Source organism: Lutra lutra, chromosome 7, assembly GCF_902655055.1.
Source record: "Lutra lutra chromosome 7, mLutLut1.2, whole genome shotgun sequence".
NCBI lineage: Eukaryota > Metazoa > Chordata > Mammalia > Carnivora > Mustelidae > Lutra > Lutra lutra.
Window position 1 is genome coordinate 26812643 of NC_062284.1, and position 23648 is coordinate 26836290.

Consider the following 23648-nt stretch of genomic DNA (forward strand, 5'->3'; position numbering starts at 1 on the left):
GAGATTGAGCCCTGCATCGGGCCCTGTGCTCAGCAGGGAGCCTGCTACCCTTCCTCTCTCTCTGCCTGCCTCTCTGCCTACTTGTGATCTCTGTCAAATAAATAAATAAAAATCTTAAAAAAAAATAAAACAAACAAGAAAACTCAAGGCGAAGAGAATACAATGTTTGAATTTCCTCATTTTGGGTGGTGAGCATACAGATATTTATTATACTATCCTCCATGATTCTCTTGATTATTTTTAATTTAAATTTTAGGTAATAAAATTAACTGTTAAAATGAAAACATCAGAAGTGTAATATTTTTAGAAAATGGAGGGGCCTACATTGCTAACAATAGGTACCCTCTCATTCACTCCCAGAGAGAATCTGGGTCCTAAAACCTAGAAGCTTCCCCAAGAGGCAGGTATAGCAGCTTCAAGAATATACAGAGCCCCAAAGGCAGATTAGGGTTTTCTATGGCTGCACTGTGTAACGTCATGAGTTCACACATGTTGGGTCTTCTGGAGACTACCTCATCTGGAGAATGGAAGACACACACAAGCTAGTCTGGTGTTTCAGAAGCCCAGAGCCCAGCTGCCTTAGTCTGCTTGAGAAATGCCACTGTTTTTGGCCTTCTGTGGGGCCACAGCATCACAGCCAGTCATGATAGTGCCTGCTGAGCCAAACCAGGACATTCAACAACATGTGTACAACTTCTCTAACACAGAACTTCATCACAAAATTAACAGCCACAAAATGAGCTCAGAATTACTGAACCCAGACCATGGAAGAATAGTAGCTAGTAGAGAGTCAATCAGGTGACAATCTCAGGGAATGAGTGAGTAACATTGAGTGCCAGGTCAGCCTAAGGTCCTGTGAGAGAGAGAAGCACTGCCCTACTCCTCACTGCAGATTCTCCACTCTACTCACTTGGGCCAATGTGCTACAAGACGATGAATATCATGGAAAACCCCCGGCACAGGCTGCTGTGCAGGAGTATGGTTGGGCCTTTGACATCACAAGAATAGAGAAAATTCCCCTGTCCAGAATCCAGTCATGTCTTCATGCATTCACACATGTTTAGCACACCTGGGGCCTCACTTGTTCATGATAGTATCTCAGGTTCCTGTATGCAAGCTCCCATTCCTGCCTTCACATTATCCATCAGGAATTAACAGTTCTGCCATACACCTATCAGCAGTGTCAGAAGACACAGCAGAAACTGGGCTAGTCATCCTTGTATAAGGCCTCTAACGTGTATCCCAATTTCAGCTGCAGTCAGGACCGCACAGAAAACTCAAAATCCTGCCCAAGCCAAGCACCAGAAGCCACACAAGCCAATGAGAACACATTCTGTTTTCACAGGAAATAAATAATGAATGTCTTGTCTTCAACCAGCCTATCTTTGGTATCTTACAATTTTCTTTAAAAAAAAAAAAGAAAGAAAGAAAAAAATAAACAGATTGTCTTTTCCATGAGGTGTGGCAGCTCTCAGTTGGGCTAACCCCGAAACAACTAATTACTGATGTACTACCCACTGTAGCTGCAGGCCCATGGATTCCAGCCTACAGTGTGGACTCAGCACTCCTGGCCCTGCTAGCCCCAACCTTTGCCACAAATTTCCTCTATAGCTATGAGTGCAGCAAAGGGACTAGGTTCATTCTCTGCTTCCTCTGGTGAGCCTAGATCATGTCCAGACTGAAAGTCGGGTCATTATCACATGGAGTAATGGTGCAACTCACCATTGTTGCAGTGAATGGGATGTTGTCAATCAAGGATGATGCAATGGCTGAAACCCAGACCACCAGGATGATGGCAGTTGTGAGGCGCTGATCCTCTGGGACCATCTGGAAGGGAGCAGAGAGTACCAGTGCTACATATCATGGAGGCATTGATAAATCACATACATTGAGGAGATGATGGTAAGACATGTGGAGCTCACAGGGCTATCAGTCTGTCCTTTCACACAAGAGAAGACCAAGGCAGACCCAGGCGTACAAACAGGACTAGCCTGGGCTTTCCTGGCTAATACCATAAGCCTCAGCAAGGTCTACAAGAAACTAAGAAGAATGATTCCTAGCCACACCTAAGCCAACCAGCCCCTGGGAAGGGGAGAAGGGTGGCCCCATTCTTGGTGGCAGCACACACTAATTACACAAAACTTACCTCCTGGCAGAGCCCTGTGTCTGTGCATTCATTTATCAACACTGCTGTCCCTTTTGCTCTCCTTCTTAGACAGTTTTAACTGAAGGCTAATAGCAAAATTGCAGGCATCTGTAATTATATATTCTTTGGAAAAAGTCTTCCTTCATTTCTAGGCTACACAGGATAAAAAATGTTCCCTGCTATAATTTTTACATAATCTGTGACATATTCTTAACCAGATTTTTTTTTTAACAAATCAAAGTAACAGTGGATGAAACACATTCTATTGCAGTATTTAATGTACCTTTATTAGCAAAGCAGTCTGTTCTCCAACATATTCTATTAAGTGGAGATGTGCCAGTGCCTAGAAGAAATGGATATATGATGAGAATCAGTTTAAAACCCCAAGATTATGTGCAATTTTTTTCAAAAAATCTTTAAAATGAAAACAAGTGAACATAAGGCAAGTTCAGGCTCTCATGTCTTATGAAGGATCAGACATAAGTACACAGTCTATAAATAATTTACTATCAGATAGACACACTGAAGATTCACTGAAAAGAAAGCACAATACCACAGGCAGGAATTTCTCATCGATTTGCTACTGTCCACATTAAATTTAAATTCAAATAGAATGCTATCTCTTTAATATTGGTGTATAGGGGCATTGTTCAACTGTACATAAGAAATGTCATTCATGTAGGCCATTCAAGTAAGTTGCATCTCAAATTTATTTTTGAAGTTCAACATCATAGTTAGAGTTTTAGAAGAATCAAAGAAAATGCATGGTTTTTGTAACTGTCAAAGAAAAAAAATAAAAGATCTATTTAACTGAAGCATGTAACTGTTTTCTCAGGACTAGACAAATTGAGAAAATTGTGTCCAAGGAAAGGTAGGAAAGAAAATTAGATGAAGGTGGTGAGTTCAAGAACTGTCTTGCTCAGGCTGCCACCTTGGTTCCAGCCAAGGAAGGGATGCTCTGCTGCCCATGATGAATCCTGGACAGTAAGCACCAATAGACAACCAAACATGGGCATGACACAGCTGCCTTGCACCTCTCAAGTGTGGCCTTTACACTGTGATGTCACCACTGAATGACTATAAATATTGAAAACTTTAGCTAGACCATGTTTAAATACAAGTTTACAACTTCTCTACCCACATGTAGACCTGTTTGTTAACCCTCATTTAAAAGCTGTGGAAGGGGCGCCTGGGTGGTTCAGTGGGTTAAGCCTCTGCCTTTGGCTCAGATCATGATCTCAGGGTCCTGGGATTGAGCCCTGCATTGGGCTCTCTGCTCAGCTTCCCCCTCTCTCTCTGCCTGCCTCTCTGCCTACTTGTGATCTCTCTCTCTCTCTCTGTCAATAAATAAATAAAATCTTTTAAAAAAATAATAAAAACTGTGGAAACAAAATTTTGGGGTTTTTTTAATCACAATTCTCAATCAAGTATGCTATTATATCATGAAAACCACAAAGATAAATCTATTTATATAAAACTGTTCATAAATCAAGTCAGCAGTGTTGATCTTAGGAAATAAATCATTCTTTATTGCAGCAGCTATCCTATACATTATGGGATGTTTAACATCCCTGACTTCCAGTCCCCAGTGTGAAAACGAAAAATGTCTCCAGACAGTGCCAACAGTGCTACAAAATAAGCCCTGACCACTTGATAAGAAACACTCATAATAATTAATAATAATCCATAATAAATAAAAATTTTAATTTGCAAAACACAATCACATGTAGTCATTTTATTTCATTCTATACTATTGATTGAAAGAAAAGCCAGAGGTCTAAAACAGATTAAAATTTCCTGCTACCCAAAAAACAAATAATCAAGTCAAGAAATAGGCAGAAGACATGAAGAGACTCTTCTCCAAATAAGACATACAAATGGCTAACAGACACATGAAAAAATGCTCAACATCATTTGCCATCAGGGAAATTCAAATCAAAACCACAATGAGATACCACCTTACACCAGTTAGAATGGCAAAAATTGACAAAGTAAGAAAGAACAGATGTTGGAGAGGATGTGAAACCCTCTTCATTGTTGGTGGGAATGCAAACTGGTATAGCCACTTGGAAAGCAGTATTGAGGTTCCTCAAGAAGTTAAAAATAGAGCTACTCTATGACCAGCATTGCAATATTAGGTATTTACTCCAAAGATACAGATTACTGAAAATAAGGGGCACATACACCCTAATGTTCATAGCAGCAATGTCCCAATAGTCAAACTGTGGAAGGAGACAAGAACGCCCCATTAACAGATGAATGGAAAAGGTGTGGTCTATATATACAATGGAATATTACTCTGTCATCAGAAAGGATGAATATCCACCATTTCCATCAACATGGAAGGAACTGGAAGGGATAATGACAAGTGAAATAAATCAAGCAGAGAAAGACAATTATCACATGGTTTCATATCATATGGTTTTTATGTGGAACATAAGGAATAGCATTGAGGACATTAGGGAAAGGAAGGGAAAGCTGAAGGGAGGGAAATCAGAGGGGAATATGAACCATGAGAGACTATGGACTCTGGGAAAAAATCTGAAGGTTTCATAGGTGTGGGGGGTGTGGATTAGGATAGCATGGTGATGGGTTTTAAGGAGGGCATGTGTTATAATGAGCACTGCTATATACAAATAAATCATAGTGCACTACATCAAAAACTAATGATGTTTGGTGACTAACATAACATAATTTTAAAAAAAATCCTTCCTGCTAGAAATCAAATAGAGATGATTATATATGTGTGTATACATACACATACATATACACATACATATACACATACATACACATACACAGGATTATGTCCACACCTTGATGGTGCCTATAAACAACCACCTATTTATATATTTATTGTCAAATAATTAACCGACACACCAATATTCATGGTATGCAGTATAAAAGAACATAAAGAAAAATCTTCAAAATACTTGAACATTACATCTAATAACTCAGTTCAAAGTAACTGATTTCTTTTTTTTATTGTGTTATGTTAGTCCATAAAATACATCATTAGTTTTTTTATGTAGTATTCCAAGATTCATTGTTTACATATAACATGCCGTGTTCCATGCAATACATGCCCTCCTTAATACCCACCACCAGGCTCATCCATTCTAACACACTTTTCCCCCTAAAATCCTCAGTTTGTTTCTCAGAGTCCACATCCTCTCATGGTTCATCTTCCCCTCCGATTTCACCCTGCTTTCAATTCTCCTTTCCACTTCGTTGGAGAAGTGTCTGTTCATATCTTCTACCCATTTTTTCACATGATTATCTGTTTTTTGGGTGTTGAGTTTGAGGAGTGCTTTCAAGATCTTGGATATCAGCCCTTTGTCTGTACTGTCATTTGTGAATATCCTCTCCTGTTCGTTGAGTTGCCTCTTTGTTTTGTTAAGTGTTTCCTTTTGCTTTACAGAGGCTTCTTATCTTGATGAAGTCCCCAAAATTCATCTTTTCTTTTGTTTCCTTTGCCTTTGGAGACATGTCTTGAAAGAAGTTGCTGTGGCCAATGTCGAAGACATTACTGCTTATGTTCTCTTCTAAGATTTTGATAGATTCCTGCCTCACATTGAGGTCTTTCATCCATTTCAAGTTTATCTTTGTGTATGGTGTAAGAGAATGGGTCAAGTTTCATTCCTCTATACATAGCTTTCCAATTTTTCAAGCATCATTTATTGAAGACATTGTCTTTTTTCCACTATATATTTTTCCTGCTTTGTCAAAGATTATTTGACCATAGAGTTGTGGGTCCATATCTAGGCTCTCTACTCTTCCACTGGTCTGTGTGTCTGTTCTTTGCTAGCACCATGCTGTCTTGGTGATCATAGCTTTGTAGTAAAGCTTGAAATCAGGCAACATGATGGCCCCAGCTGTGTGTTTTTCTTTTTCAGCATTTCTTTAGTGGCTCAGGGACTTTTCTGATTCCATACAAATTTTAGAACTGTTTGTTCCAGCACTTTGAAGAATGCCAGTGGAATTTTTATTGGAATGTCATTGAAAGTATAGCTTTCTCTAGGGGGGGAGGAGTCAAGATGGCAGAGAAGTAACAGATTGAGTGACATCATGTAGCAGAAGATCAGCTAGATAGCTTATCAAACCGTCCTGAACACCTACAAATCTAACAGGAGATCAAAGAGAAGAAGAGCAGCAATTCTAGAAACAGAAAATTGACCACTTTCTGAAAGGTAGGACTGGCAGAGAAGTGAATCCAAAGTGACGGGAAGATAGACTGCAGAGGGAGGGGCTGGCTCCCAGCAAGCAATGGAACAATGGAGCACAAAATCAGAACCTTTAAAAGTCGGCTCCACTGAGGGACATTTCTCCAGAGGCTAAGCTGGGGTGAAGCCCATGCAGGGACAGCGTGGTCTCAGGTCCTGCGGGGTCACAGAAGGATCAGGGGTGTCTGAGTGTCACAGAGCTCACTGTTATTAGAGTGGGGAAGCTGGCTACAGAGACGGAGCTGAGGAGTGAGCTCTCTTCTTGGGATTACCTTAAATTGTGATCCATGGCATGGCCCACTGCCCTGTAGGCAGGGACCCCACAAGATCCAAGAGACCTCTCTGGAAGAGCACAGGGATCTGCAGGTTTGGGGGACTCCAGGCGGGGCTGTGTGCCAGAGACAGAGAGAATTGGTCACAGGATGGGTGGGCTCAGAGTGCAGCTGGAGGCCAGGGAGATGGGAGTGATTGAGTGCTTTTCCCTGAGGATGCACTGAGGACTGGGGGCCCAAGCTCTCGGCTCTGTCGAGACAGAGATTGGGAGGCCGCCATTTTCATTCTGGTCCTCCAGAACTCTACAGAAAGCAGTCAGGGAACAAAAGCTCCCAAAAGTGAAGCTGATCGGATTACTTAGACTGGCCCCTGGTAAGGGCGGTACAATTCCGCCTGGGGCAAAGACTTGAGAATCACTACAATGGGCCCCTCCCCTAGAAGATCAGCAAGAAATTCAGCCAAGACCAAGTTCACTTACCAAGGAGAACAGCGGAATTCCAGAGGAAGAGAAAGCAAGGCATGGAATTCATGACTTTCTCCCAATGATTCTTTAGTCTTGCAAAGTTAATTAATTTTTTTAATTTTATTTTTTAATTATGCTAATTTTTTTAACTTTTACTCCTTCCTCTTTTAACGTTTTTTAACTAGTTTACCTTAACAATACCTTTCAAAAAATATTTTTTGAACCTTTATTATTATAGTCATATTTTATCCTTCATTGTATCTAACTTTATTTATTTTTCTAACTTCATTTTTTGTAAACACATAGTGCTTTTTCTTCTAAAAAAATCTGGGATACAACTTCTTCTAATAGATCAAAATATACCCTAAATCTAGCACAGGGCTTTGTTCTAGTCTCCAACCTGAACAAATTATCTCCACTTTCTTTTTCTTTAGTCTCCCAACCAACTTATCAACTCCATTTTTAGAAATTAAAAAAAAATTTTCACCTTTATAGTCATATTCCATCCCTTCATTGTGTGTACCCTTATATATGTTTTTCATTCTTTAAGATTTTGGGAGGTAGTTTCTTCTAAGGGACCAAAATTCTCCCCAAAATAAGTTGGTGAACCTCTTCTATTCACCAGCCTAATATATATATTTTTTCTTTTTTATATTTTTTCCTTTTTTTTTCTTTTTTTTATTTTTTTTAATTCTCTTTCCAGAACTTCTTTTTGCCCCCTTTCATCTCCCCAGGATTTGGGGTCTCTCCTGATTTGGTTAAAGCACATTTTCCTGGGGTCTTAGCCACCCTTTTAGTATTTTACTTGCTCCTTCATATATTCTTATTTGGATAAAATGACAAGATGGAAAACTCATCACAAAAAAAAAAAAAAAGAACAAGAGGCAGTACCAAAGGTTAAGGACCTAATCAAATGGACATTGGTAATATGTCAGATCTAGATTTCAGAATGATGATTCTCAAGGTGCTGGCTGGGCTTGAAAAAGACATGGAAGATATAAGAGAAACCCTGTCTGGAAAAATAAAAGAATTAAAATCTAACCAAGTTGGGATCAAAAAAGCTATTAATGAGGTGCAATAAAAAATGGAGGCTCTTACTGCTAGGATAAATGAGGCAGGAGAAAGAATTAGCAATATAGGAGACCAAATGACAGAGAATAAAGAAGCTGAGCAAAAGAGGGACAAACAACTCCTGGATCATGAGGGGAGAATTCAAGAGATAAGTGATACCATAAGACGAAACACCATTAGAATAATTGGATTCCAGAAGAAGAAGAAGAGAGAGGGGAGCACAAGCTTTACTACAAAGCTGTGAAAACCATGACAGCATGGTACTGGCACAAAAACAGACAGATAGACCAGTGGAACAGAGTAGAGAGCCCAGATATGGACCCTCAACGCTATGGGCAAATAATCTCTGACAAAACAGGAAAAAATATACAGTGAAAAAAGACAGTCTTTTCAATAAATGGTGCTAGGAAAACTGGACAGCTATATGTAGAAGAATGAAACTCAACCATTCTCTTACACCGTACACAAAGATAAACTCAATATGGATAAAAGACCTCAACGTGAGACAGGAATCTATCAGAAACCTAGAGGAGAATATAGGCAGTAACCTCTTCGATATCAGCCACAGAAACTTCTTTCAAGATATGTCTCCAAAGGCAAAGGAAAGAAAAGAGAAAATGAACATTTGGGACTTCATCAAAATCAAAAGCTTCTGCACAGCAAAGGAAACAGTCAACAAAACAAAGAGGCAACCCACGGAATGGGAGAAGATATTTGCAAATGACAGGACAGACAAAAGGTTGATATCCAGGATCTATAAAGAACTCTCAAACTCACACCACACAACAGATAGTCATATCAAAAAATGGGCAGAAGATATGAACAGACACTTCTCCAATGAAGACATACAAATGGCTATCAGACACATGAAAAAATGTTCATCGTCACTAGCCATCAGGGAGATTCAAATGAAAACCACATTGAGATATCACCTTCCACCAGTTAGAATGGCCAAAATTAGCAAGACAGGAAACAACATGTGTTGGAGGGGATGTGGAGAAAGGGGAACCCTCTTACACTGTTGGTGGGAATGCAAGTTGCCGCAGCCACTTTGGAGAACAGTGTGGAGATTCCTCAAGAAATTAAAAATAGAGCTTCCCAAAAAAAAAAAAAAATAGAGCTTCCCTATGACCCTGCAATTGCACTACTGGGTATTTACCCCAAGATACAGATGTAGTGAAAAGAAGGGCCATCGGTATGCCAATGTTTATAGCACCAATGGCCCACGGTCGCCAAACTGTAGGAAGAACCAAGAGGCCCTTCAATGGACGAATGGATGAGGAAGATGTGGTCCCTATACACTATGGAGTATTATGCCTCCATCAGAAAGGATGAATACCCAACTTTTGTAGCAACACGGACAGGACTGGAAGAGATTATGCTGAGTGAAATAAGTCAAGCAGAGAGAGTCAATTATCGCATGTTTCACTTATTTGTGGAGCATAACAAATAGCATGGAGGACAAGGGAAATGGCGAGGAGAAGGGAGTTGAGGGAAATTGGAAGGGGAGGTGAACCATGAGAGACTATGGACTCTGAAAAATAATCTGACGATTTTGAAGGGGTGGGGGATGGGGAGGTTGGGGGAACCATGTGGTGGGTATTAGGAGAGGGTACGGATTGCACAGAGCACTGGTTGTGGTGCAAAAACAATGAATACTGTTACCCTGAAAAGAAATAAAAAATTTTACAAAAATAAAATAAATAAATTTTAAAAAGATGAGAGCAGAAGGTATATTGAAGATAATTATTGTTGAGAATTTCCCTAAAATGGCAAAGGCAACAAGCATCAAAATCCAGGAGGTGCAGAGAACCCCCCTCAAAATGATAAGTATAAATCCACACCCCATCATCTACTAGTTAAATTTACAAGTCTTAGCAGCAAAGAGAAAATCCTGAAAGCAGCCCATGACAAGAAGTCTTTAACATACAATGGTAAAAATATTAGACTGGCAGCAACTTATCCACAGAGATGTGGCAGGTCAGAAAGAATTGGCATGATACATTCAGAGCACTAAACAAGAAAAACATGCAGCCAAGAATACTATATCCAGCGAGGCTATCATTGAAAATAGAAGGAGAGATAAAAAGCTTCCAGGACAAACAAAACTAAAAGAGTTTGTAAACACCAAACCAGCTCTACAGGAAATATTGAAAGAGGTCCTCTGAGCAAAGAGAGAGCCTAAAAGTAGTAGAACAGAAAGGAATAGAGACAATATACAGTTACAGTCACCTTACAGGCAATTCAATGGCACTAAATTCATCTCTCAATAGTTACACTGAATGTAAATGGCCTAAAAGCCACAGGATATCATAATGGATATTTTTTTAAAAAGCCACCAATATGCACTCTACAAGAAACTCATTCTAGACTCAAAGAAAACTCCAGATTTAAAGGGAGGGTGTAGAAAAAAAATACCATGCTAATGAACATCAAGAGAAAGCTGGGGTGGCAATCCCTATATCAGTCAATTAGATTTTAAGCCAAAGACTATAATAAGAGATGAGGAAGGACACTATATCATACTCAAAGGAACTGTCCAACAAGAAGATCTAACAATTTTAAATATCTATGCCCCTAACGTGGGAGCAGCCACCTATATAAACCAATTAATAACAAAATCAAAGAAACACATCGACAATAATACAATAATAGTAGGGGATTTTAACACTCCCCTCACTGAAATGGACAGATCATCCAAGCAAAAGATCAACAAGGAAATCAAGGCCTTAAATGACACACTGGACCAGATGGACATCACAGATATATTCAGAACATTTCATCCCAAAGCTACAGAATACACATTCTTCTCTAGTGCACATGGAACATTCTCCAGAATAGATCACATTCTTGGTCCTAAATCAAGTCTCAACCGGTATCAAAAGATTGGGATCATTCCCTGCATATTTTCAGACCACAATGCTCTGAAGCTAGAACTCAATTACAAAAGGAAATTTGGAAAGAACCCAAATACATAGAGACTAAACAGCATCCTACAAAGAATGAATGGGTCAACAAGGAAATTAAAGAAGAATTGAAAAAATTCATGGAAACAAATGAAAATTAAAAGATAACGGAGAGGAGTCAAGATGGTGGAGAGTAGCAGGCTGAGACTACTTCAGGTAGCAGGAGATCAGCTAGATAGCTTATCTAAAGATTGCAAACACCCACAAATCCAATGGGAGATCGAAGAGAAGAACAGCAATTCTAGAAACTGAAAATCAACCACTTTCTGAAAGGTAGGACTGGCGGAGAAGTGAATCCAAAGCAATGGGAAGATAGACTGCAGGGGGAAGGGCCGGCTCCCTGCAAGTGGCAGAGCAAAGGAGTACAAAATCAGGACTTTTAAAAGTCTATTCCATGAGGGACATCACTCCAGAAGCTAAATCGGGGTGAAGCCCACGCAGGGTCAGCGTGGCCTCAGGTCCCGCAGGGTCATAGAAGGATCGGGGGTGTCTGAGTGTTGCAGAGGTTGCAGGTATTAGAGTGCGGAAGCGGGCTACAGAGACAGAGTCGAGGAGTGAGCTCTAAGCTCAGGGTTACCTTGAACCGGTCGCAGGCTCGGTGAGCTTGGAGCGCAGCAGGAGGCCAGGGAGACGGGAGTAATTGGGTGCTATTCTCTGAGGGCACACTGAGGAGTGGGGCCCTGAGCTCTCCGCTCCTACACTCCGGAGAAGAGGAGGCTGCCATTTTCATTCCCGTCCTCCGGAACTCTATAGAAAGAAGCACTCAGGGAACAAAAGCTCCTGAAAGCAAACCTGAGGGGATTACTCAGCCCAGCCACTGGTAAGGGTGGTGCAATTCCACCTGGGGCAAAGACACTTGAGAATCACTACAACAGGCCCCTCCCCCAGAAAAAAAACAAGAAATCCAGCCAGGACCAAGTTCACTTACCAAGGAGTGCAGTTTCAATACCAAGGAGAGCAGCGGAATTCCAGAGGAGGAGAAATCAAAGCACGGAACCCATAGCTTTCTCCCCATGATTCTTTAGTCTTGCAGTTAATTTAATTTTCATTCTTTTTTCTTTTTCAATTTTTTCCTCTTCTTCTGCTAATTTTTTTTATTTTCCCCTTTTCTTTTTTAACTTTTTAACTAGTTTATCTAATATATATATATTTTTTCTTTTTTTATATTTTCTCTTTATTTGTTTTCTTTTTTTAAATTGTTTCTTCTTTTTCTTCTCTGAAACTCTTCTTATCCCCTTGCTCCCCCAACGATTTAGGATCTCTTCTGATTTGGTTAAAGTGTATTTTCCTGGGGTCTTTGCCACCCTTTTAGTATTTTACTTGCTCCTTCATATACTCTTATCTGGAGAAAATGATAAGGCAAAAAATTCACCATAAAAAAAGGAACAAGAGGCAGTCCCGAAGGCTAGGGACTTAATCAATACAGACATTGGTAATATGTCAGATCTAGAGTTCATAATGATGATTCTCAAGGTTCTAGGTGGGCTCCAAAAAGGCATGGAAGATATTAGAGAAACCCTCTCGGGAGATATAAAAGCCCTTTCTGGAGAAATAAAAGAACTAAAATCTAACCAAGTTGAAATCAAAAAAGCTATTAATGAGGTGCAATCAAGAATGGAGCCTCTCACTGCTAGGATAAATGAGGCAGAAGAAAGAATTAGTAATATAGAAGACCAAATGACGGAGAATAAAGAAGCTGAGCAAAAGAGGGACAAACAGCTACTGGACCATGAGGGGAGAATTCGAGAGATAAGTGACACCATAAGATGAAACAATATTAGAATAATTCGGATTCCAGAAGAAGAAGAGAGAGAGAGGGGAGCAGAAGGTATATTGGAGAGAATTATTGGAGAGAATTTCCCTAACAGGGCAAAGGAAACAATCATCAAAATCCAGGAGGTGCAAGAACCCCCCTCAAAGTCAATAAGAATAGGTCCACACCCTGTCACCTAACAGTAAAATTTACAAGTCTTAGTGACAAAAGAAAATCGTGAAAGCAGCCTGGGAAAAGAAGTCTGTAACATACATTGGCAAAAATACTAGATTGGGAGCAGACTTATCCACAGAGACCTGGCAGTCCAGAAAGAGCTGGCATGATATATTCAGAGTACTAAATGAGAAAAACATGCGGCCAAGAATACTATATCTGGCTAGGCTATGATTGAAATTAGGAGAGATAAAAAGCTTCCAAGACAAACAAAAACTGAAAGAATTTGCAAACACCAAACCAGCTCTACAAGCAATATTGAAAGGGGTTCTCTAAGCAAAGAGAGACCCTAAAAATAGTAGATCAGAAAGGAACAGAGACAATATACAGTAACAGTCACCTTACAGGCAATACAATGGCACTAAATTCATATCTCTCAATAGTTACCCTGAATTTTAATGGGCTAAATGCCCCAATCAAAAGACACAGGATACCAGAATGGATAAAAAAAACAAAACCCATCTATATGTTGCCTACAAGAAACTCATTTTAGACCCGGGACACCTCCAGATTTAAAGTAAGGGGGTGGAAAACAATTTACCATGCTAATGGACATCAGAAGAAAGAAGGAGTGGCAATCCTTAGATCAATTAGATTTTAAGTGAAAGATGAGGAAGGACACTATATCATACTCAAAGGCTCTGTCCAACAAGAATATCTAACAATTTTAAATATCTATGCACCTAATGTGTGAGCAGCCAGCTATATAAACCAATTAGTAACAAAATCAAAGAAACACATCAACAATAATACAATAATAGTAGGGGACTTTAACACTCCCCTCACTGAAATGGACAGATCATCCAAGCAAAAGATCATCAAGGAAATAAAGGCCTTAAAGGACACACTGGACCAGAGGGACATCACAGATATATTCAGAACATTTCACCCCAAAGCAACAGAATACACATTCTCCTCTAGTGCACATGGAACATTCTCCAGAATAGATCACACCCTGGGTCCTAAATCAGGTCTCAACCAGTATCAAAAGATTGGGATCATTCCCTGCATATTTTCAGGACACAATGCTCTGAAGCTAGAACTCAATCACAAGAGGAAATTCGGAAAGAACCCAAATACATGGAGACTAAACAGCATCCTTCAAAGAATGAATGGGTCAACGAGGAAATTAAAGAAGAATTGAAAAAATTCATGGAAACAAATGATAATGAAAACACAACGGTTCAAAATCTGTGGGACCAAACAAACGCAGTCCTGAGGGGAAAATATATACCATACAAGCCTTTCTCAAGAAACAAGAAAGTTCTCAAGTATACAACCTAACGCTACACCTAAAGGAGCTGGAGAAAGAACAAGAAAGAAACCCTAAACCCAGCAGGAGAAGAGAAATCATAAAGATCAGAGCAGAAATCAATGAAATAGAAACCAAAAAATCAATAGAACAAATCAATAAAACTAGGAGCTGGTTCTTTGAAAGAATCAATAAGATTGATAAACACTTGGCCAGACTTATCAAAAAGAAAAGAGAAAGGATCCAAATAAATTAAATCATGAGTGAAAGAGGAGAGATCACAACTAACACCAAAGATATACAGACAATTATAAGAACATATTATGAGCAACTCTACACCAACAAACTTGAAAATCTGGAAGAAATGGATGCATTCCTAGAGACATATAAACTACAAAAACTGAATCAGGAAAAAATAGAAAGCCTGAACAGACCCATAACCAGTAAGGAGATTGAAACAGTCATCAAAAATCTCCAAACAAACAAAAGCCCAGGGCGAGACGGCTTCCCAGGGGAATTCTACCAAACATTTAAAGAAGAACTAATTCCTATTCTCCTGAAACTGTTCCAAAAAATGGAAATGGAAGGACAACTTCCAAACTCATTTTGTGAGGCCAGCATCACCTTGATTCCAAAACAAGACAAGGATCCCATCAAAAAAGAGAACTACAGACCAATATCCTTGATGAACACAGATGCGAAAATTCTCGCCAAAACACTAGCCAATAGGACTCAACGGTACATTAAAACGATTATTCACCATGATCAAGTGGGAATTATTCCAGGGCTGCAAGGTTGGTTCAACATCTGCAAATCAATCAATGTGATACAACACATTAATAAAAGAAAGAACAAGATCCATATGATACTCTCCACAGATGCTGAAAAAGCATTTGACAAAGTACAGCATCCCTTCCTGATCAAAACTCTTCAAAGTGTAGGGATAGAGGGCACATACCTCAATATAATCAAAGCCATCTATGAAAAAACCCACCGCAAATATCATTCTCAGTGGAGAAAAACTGATAGCTTTTCCGCTAAGGTCAGGAACACGGCAAGAATGTCCATTATCACAACTGCTATTTAACATAGTATTAGAAGTCCTAGCCTCAGCAATCAGACAACAAAAGGAAATTAAAAGCATCCAAATCGGCCAAGAAGAAGTCAAACTATCACTCTTTGCAGATGATATGATACTTTTTGTGGGAAACCCAAAAGACTCCACTCCAAAACTGCTAGAACTTGTACAGGAATTCAGTAAAGTGTCAGGATATAAAATCAATGCACAGACATCAGTTGCAGTTCTCTACACCAACATCAAGACAGAAGAAAGAGAAATTAAGGAGTCAATCCCATTTACAATTGCACCCAAAACTATAAGATACCCAGGAATAAACCTAACCAAAGAGGCTAAGAACGTATACTCAGAAAACTCTAAAGTGCTCATGAAAGAAATTGAGGAAGACACAAAGAAATGGAAAAATGTTCCATGCTCCTGGATTGGAAGAAAAACCATTGTGAAAATGTCTATGCTACCTAAAGCAATCTACACATTTAATGCAATTCCTATCAAAATACCATCCATTTTTTTCCAAGAAATGGAACAAATAATCCTAAAATTTATATGGATCCAGAAAAGACCTCGAATAATGAAAGCAATATTGAAATAGAAAGCCAAAGTTGGTGGCATCACAATTCCGGACTTCAAGCTCTATTACAAAGCTGTCATCATCAAGACAGCATGGTACTGGCACAAAAACAGACACATAGATCAATGGAACAGAATAGAGAGCCCAGAAATAGACCCTCAACTCTATGGTCAACTAAACTTTGACAAAGCAGGAAAGAATGTCCAATGGAACAAAGACAGCCTCTTCAATAAATGGTGTTGGGAAAATTGGACAGCCACATGCAGAAAAATGAAATTGGATCATTTCCTTACACCACACACGAAAATAGACTCAAAATGGATGAAGGATCTCAATGTGAGAAAGGAATCCATCAAAATCCTTGAGGAGAACACAGGCAGCAACCTCTTCGACCTCAGCCGCAGCAACATCTTCCTAGGAACATCGCCAAAGGCAAGGGAAGCAAGGGCAAAAATGAACTATTGGGATTTCATCAAGATCAAAAGCTTTTGCAGAGCAAGGGAAACAGTGAACAAAACCAAAAGACAACTGACAGAATGGGAGAAGATATTTGCAAACGACATATCAGATAAAGGGCTAGTGTCCAAAATCTATAAAGAACTTAGCAAACTCAACACCCAAAGAACAAATAACCCAATCAAGAAAGGGGCAGAGGACATGAACAGACATTTCTGCAAAGAAGACATCCAGATGGCCAACAGACACATGAAAAAGTGCTCCATATGATAATTGACTCTGCTTGACTTATTTCACTCAGCATTAAGTCAAGCAGAGAGAGTCAATTATCATATGGTTTCACTTATTTGTGGAACATAACAAATAGCATGGAGGACAAGGGGAGTTAGAGAGAGAAGGGAGTTGAGGGAAATTGGAAGCGGAGGTGAACCATGAGAGACTATGGACTCTGAAAAACAATCTGAGGGTTTTGAAGGGGCAGGGGGTTGGAGGTTGGGGAACCAGGTGGTGGGTATTGGAGAGGGCACGGATTGCATGGAGCACTGGGTGTGGTGAAAGAACAATGAATACTGTTAAGCTGAAAAAATTTTTAAAAATTTTAAAAAAATTTTTAAATAAAAAATACTTTTAAAAAAAGTGCTCCATAACACTCAGCATCAGGGAAATACAAATCAAAACCACAATGAGATATCACCTCACACCAGTCAGAATGGCTAAAATTAACATGTCAAGAAATGACAGATGCTGGCGAGGATGTGGAGAAAGGGGAACCCTCCTACACTGTTGGTGGGAATGCAAGCTGGTGCAACCACTCTGGAAAACAGTATGGAGGTTCCTCATAAAGTTGAAAATAGAACTACCCTATGACCCAGCAATTGCACTGCTGGGTATTTACCCTAAAGATACAAACGTAGTGATCCGAAGGGGCATGTGCACCCAAATGTTTATAGCAGCAATGTCCACAATAGCCAAACTATGGGAAAGAACCTAGATGTCCATCAACAGACGACTGGATAAAGAAGATGTGGTATATATACACAATGGAATACTATGCAGCCATCAAAAGAAATCTTGCCATTTGCAATGACGTGGATGGAACTAGAGGGTATCAGGTTTAGTGAAATAAGTCAATCGGAGAAAGACAACTATCATATGATCTCCCTGATATGAGGAAGTGGAGATGCAACATGGGGGGGTTAAGGGGGTTAGGAGAAGAATAAATGAAACAAGATGGGATTGGGAGGGAGACAAACCATAAGTGACTCGTAGTCTCCCAAAACAAACTGAGGGTTGCTGGGGGTAGGGGGGTAGAGAGAGGGTGGTGGGGTTATGGACATTGGGGAGGTTATGGGCTATGGTGAGTGCTGTGAAGTGTGTAAACCTGGCGATTCACATACCTGTACCCCTGGGGATAAAAATATATGTTTATAAAAAATAAAAAATAATAAAAAATTTAAAAAAAAAAAGAAAACATAGCGGTTCAAAATCTGTGGGACACAGCAAAGGCATTCCTGAGAGGAAAATATGTAGTGATACAAGCCTTTCTCAAGAAACAAGAAAGGTCTCAAATATAAAATCTAACCCTACACCTAAAGGAGCTGGAGAAAGAACAAGAAAGAAACCCTAAACCCAGCAGGAGAAGAGAAATCATAAAGACCAGAGCAGAAATCAATGAAATGGAAACCCAAAAAACAATAGAACAAATCAACAAAACTAGGAGCTCCTTCTTTGAAAGAATTAATAAGATTGATAAACCCCTGGCCAGACTTATCAAAAAGAAAAGAGAAAGGAACCAAAAAATAAAATAAAATAAAATCATGAATGAAAGAGGGGAGATCACAACCAAACCAAAGAAATACAAACAATTAAGAACATATTAGGGGCAACTATACGACTGCAAATTTGACAATCTGGAAGAAATGGATGCATTCCTAGAGACATATAAACTACAAAAACTGGATCAGGAAGAAATAGAAAGCCTGAACAGACCCATAACCAGTAAGGAGATTGAAACAGTCATCAAAAATCTCCAAACAAACAAAAGCCCAGGGCGAGACGGCTTCCCAGGGGAATTCTACCAAATATTTAAAGAATTAATTCCTATTCTCCTGAAACTGTTCCAAAAAATAAAAATAGAAGGAAAACTTCCAAACTCATTTTATGAGGCCAGCATCACCTTGATTCCAAAACAAGACAAGGATCCCATCAAAAAAGAGAACTACAGACCAATATCCTTGATGAACACAGATGCGAAAATTCTCACCAAAATACTAGCCAATAGGATCCAACAGTACATTAAAAGGATTATTCACCATGATCAAGTGGGATTTATTCCATGGCTGCAAGGTTGGTTCAACATCCACAAATCAATCAATGTGATACAATACATTAATAAAAGAAAGAACAAGATCCATATGATACTCGCAATAGATGCTGTAAAAGCATTTGACAAAGTACAGCATCCCTTCCTGATCCAAACTCTACAAAGTGTAGGGATAGAGGGCACATACCTCAATATCATCAAAGCCATCTATGAAAAAAGCACTGTGAATATCATTCTCAATGGGGAAAAACTGAGAGCTCTTCCGCTAAAGTCAGGAACACAGCACAGATATCCATTATCACCACTGCTATTCAACATAGTATTAGAAGTCCTAGCCTCAGCAATCAGACAACAAAAAAAAATTAAAGGCATCCAAATCGACAAAGAAGAAGTCAAACTATCACTCTTTGCAGATGATATGATACTATATATGGAAAACTCAAATGCTCCACTCCAAAACTGCTAGAACTTGTACAGAAATTCAGTTAAGTGTCGGGATATAAAATCAATGCCCAAAAATCAGTTGCATTTCTTTACACCAACAACAAGACATAGAAAGATAAATTAAGGAGGCAATCCCATTTACAATTGCACCCAAAACCATAAGATACCTAGGAATAAACCTAACCAAAGAGGCAAAGAATCTGTACTCAGAAGAGTATAAAATATTCATGAAAGAAATTGAGGAAACACAAAGAAATGGAAAAATGTTCCATGCTCATGGATAGGAAGAAAAAACATTGTGAAAATGTCTATGCTACCTAAAGCAGTCTACACATTTATGCAATCCTTATCAAAACCCCATCCATTTTTTTTTTCAAAGAAATGGAACAAATAATCCTAAAATTTATATGGAACCAGAAAAGACCCCAGATAGGCAGAGGAATATTGAAAAAGAAAGCCAAAGTTTGTGGCACCACAATTCCAGACTTCAAACTCTATTACAAAGCTCTCATCATCAAGACAGTATGGTCCTGGCACAAAAACAGACACATAGATCAATGGAACAGAATAGAGAGCCCTGAAGTAGACCCTCAACTCTATGGTCAACTAATCTTTGACAAAGCAGGAAAGAATGTCCAGTGGAAAAAAGACAGTCTTTTCAATGAATGGTGTTGGGAAAATTAGACAGCCACATGCAGAAGAATGAAACTGGACGGTTTCCTTACACCACACATGAAAACAGACTCAAAGTGAATGAAAGACCTCAATGTGAGAAAGGAATCCATCAAAATCCTTGAGGAGAACACAGGCAGAAACCTCTTCAACCTCAACTGCAGCAACTTTTTCCTAGGAACATCACCAAAGGCATGGGAAGCAAGGGCAAAAATGAATTATTGGGACTTCATCAAGATCAAAAGCTTTTGCACAGCAAAGGAAATAGTTAACAAAACCAAAAGACAACTGACAGAATGGGAGAGCATATTTCTAATGACATATCAGATAAAGGGCTAATAACCAAAATCTATAAATAACTTATCAAACACCCAAAAAAACAGTAATCCAATCAATAAATGTGAAGAGAGTTTAACTCTGACTTCTTCATTGCCAATTTGAATACCTTTTATTTCTTTTTATTGTCTGATTGCTATAGCTAGGACTTCTAGTACTATGCTGAACAACAGTGGTGAGTGTGGGCATCTCTGTCATATCCCTGATCTCAAAGGGAAGGCTGTCAGCTTTTCCACATTGAGAACGATATCTGCTATGGTTTTTTCATAGATAGATTTTATGAAGCTGAGGAAAATTCCCTCTATCCATATACTTTGAATCATTTTAGTCAGGAACGGATGCTGTATCTTGTTGATTTATTCTCTCTTCTCTTATTGATTTGTTCTATCACAGAGATTGTTTTACGAATGTGAACCTCCCCTGCATCCCAGGAATAAGTCCCACCTGGTCATGGTGGATAATCTTTTTAATGTGCTGTTGGATCCTATTAGTTACAATCTTGTTGAGAATCTTGGCCTCCATATACATCAGGGATATGGGTCTGAAATTCTCCTTTTTGATGTGATCTTTGCCTGGTTTGGGGATCAGGGTAATGTTGGCTTTGTAAAAAGAGTCTGGGAGTTTTCCTTCTGCTTCAGTTTTTTTGAGAGAGCTTCAGGAGAATAGGTATTATTTCTTTTTTGAATGTTTGGCAGAATTCCCCAGGGAATTTGTCAGGTCCTGGGCTCTTGTTTTTTGGGAGGTTTTTGATCACTGCTTCAATCTTGTTACCAGTTATTGGTCTATTCAGGTTGTTAACTTCTTCCTGTTTCAGTCTTCAAAGTTTCCAGGTTTCCAGGAATGCATCCATTTCTTCTACATTGCTTAACTTACTGGCATATAACTGTTGATAATAATTTCTGATGATTGTTTCTATTTTCTTGGTGTTAGTCATTATCTCTCCCCTTTCATTCATAGCTTTATTAATCTGGGTCTTCTCTCTTTTCAATAGAGTTAGTTTGGCAGTGGTTTATCAATCTTATTAATCTTTCAAAGAACAAGCTTCTAATTTTGTTGATGTGTTCCACTGTAATCTCATTTCTTATTCATTGTTCTCTGTTGTAATCTTGATTATTTCCCTTCTTGTGTGTGGGGTTGGCTTAATTTATTGTTGATTTTCCAGTTCTTTAAAGTGTAAAGAGATTTTGTGTATTTAGGATTTTTCAATTTTTTTGAATGAGGCTTGCATGGTTATGTATTTCCCCCTTAGGACCACCTTTGCAATAGCCCATAGATTTTGGACAAGTGTGTCTTCATTCTCATTGGTTTCCATGAATTGTTTAACTTCTTTTTTGATTTCCTGGTTGATCCAAACATTCTTGAGCAGGATGGTCTTGTTGGGGCCCATTATCAAAGGAATGAGACCGATATAAAGTGAAGGTCAAGCAAAGCTTTGTTCATGCCAAACATCAAGAATTGACTGACTGGTCAGTGCTGCCTCTAAAGAGAGCAACCCCTCCCAATCTTACAGGCTATCTTTTATTGGGTAAAACCACAACCCATATCTTATTATCTCAACCCACCATGTTCATGTGTCTCGTGCTGATTGGCTAGTTCCATCTGGTTTGAACTAGCCTATCACTCTGGTCAGAATTGGCAGCCAAGTTTGGCGACCAAAAGGCAGGGTTTACATTCTTTGGTGGTTAGGGAGGTTGCATATGTGATTTTTACTGATTAGATGTTTCCATCTGGTCTGACTCGTCCTTGTATTCTGGGCTCTATTATCAAGAACTAGCTAACTACATTTTACTGCATAAACAAAAAAATGGCTACTTAACCAAGATGGAGTCCCTCTGGCTAAGTAGGACCTTACAGTCTTTAACTACCAAGTGTCTGAATGTCTTCCAAACATTTTCTTGTGGTTGAGTTCCATTTTCAAAGCATTGTGATCTTAGATTATGTAGAGAATAATCTCAATCTTTTGGTATTGGTTGAGTCCTGATTTGTGACCCAATATGTGATCTATTCTGAGAAAGTTCCTTGTGTGCTCGAGAAGAATGAGTATTCTGTTATTTTAGGGTGGAACATTCTGTATATATCTATGAGGTCCATCTGGTCCAATGTGTCATTCAAAGCTCTAGTCTCTTTGTTGATTTTCTTCTGTCTATTGCTGAGAGTGACATCTTAAGATCCTCTACAATTAACATATACTTATCAATATGTTTCTTTATTTCGATTAACAGTTGGTTTATGTAGTTAGCTGCTCCTATGTTGGCGGCATAAATATTTACAACTGTTAGATCTTCTTGGTGGATAGACCCTTTAAGAATGATATACTGTCCTTCTGTATCTCTGACTGCAGTCTTTAAGTTAAAATCTAATGTGTCAGGGTGCCTGGGTGGCTCAGTGGGTTGGGCTTCTGTCTTTGGCTCAGGTCATGCTCTCAGTGCTGGGCTTGAGCCCTGCATCGGGGGGGGGTCTCTGCTCAGCAGGGAGCCTGCTTCTCCCTCTCTCTCTCTGCCTGCCTCTCTGCCTACTCGTGATCTCTCTCTCTCTGTCAAATTAAAATTCTTAAAAATTTTTAAATAAAACCTAACTTCTCTGATATGAGAATCATTATCCCAGCTTCCTTTTGAGGTATGTTGGTGTGAAAGATGGTTCTCCATCCCGTCACTTTCAGTCTGGATGTATCTTAGGTTTCAAAATGCCACTCTTGTAGACAGCATATGGGTGGGTCCTGTCATTTCATCCAGTCTTCAACCCTGTGCTGTTTTATGGGAGCATTTAGGTCTTTAACATTGGAGTGATTTTTGAAAGATATGTTTTTATTGTCATCATGTTACCTGTGAGAACCTTTTTCTATAGATTTTATCTGCAAATTTCTGTTCTATATCACTCATGGGGTCCTTCTTCTTTTATAGAACACCCCCCAGCTTCATGGTCACATAATCTTTTAGTCTTTGCTGGTCTTGGAAGCTCTTTATCTCTCCATTCATTCTGAATGTCAGCCTTACCGGAGAAAGTATTCTTGGCTGCATGTTCTTCTCATTTAATTCCCTGAATATGTCTTGCCAGCCCTTTCTGGCTTGCTAGGTTTCTGTGGACAGGTCTGACATTATTCTGATGTTCCCCCTAGATGCTCTTAAGACATTATCTCTGAATTTATGATTTCCCAGAATTTCACAATTAGGTGTCTGGAGGTCTCTCTAACAACATTTATCTTGGAGGGTGTTCTCTCTGCCCCTAGGACATGAACACTTGATCCATTTCCCAGATTAGGGAAACTGTCACCTATGATTTTTTCAGCTATATCTTCTAGTCCTCTTTCTCTTTTTGCTCCCTCAGGGACCCCAATAATTCTGACATTGGAACACTTCTTGGCATCATTTATTTCTCTAATCCTATTTT

At 39.2% G+C, this 23648-nt stretch overlaps 1 protein-coding gene across 4 annotated transcripts in view; it reads right to left on the bottom strand.

Moving 5' to 3' along the window:
* OCA2 (OCA2 melanosomal transmembrane protein) overlaps positions 1-23648 on the bottom strand; it is a 504704-nt gene that overhangs the window by 206132 nt on the left and 274924 nt on the right. For 3 of the 4 annotated variants that reach the window (XM_047738792.1, XM_047738793.1, XM_047738794.1), the window contains 2 exons: positions 2430-2489; positions 1723-1827 (listed from right to left, as the gene is read on the bottom strand). The exons of the other annotated variant lie outside the window; for it this stretch is intronic. In XM_047738792.1, the coding sequence (XP_047594748.1) occupies positions 1723-1827; positions 2430-2489 (165 nt within the window). The remainder of the gene's footprint in view (positions 1-1722; positions 1828-2429; positions 2490-23648) is intronic. 4 annotated transcript variants of the gene reach the window in all.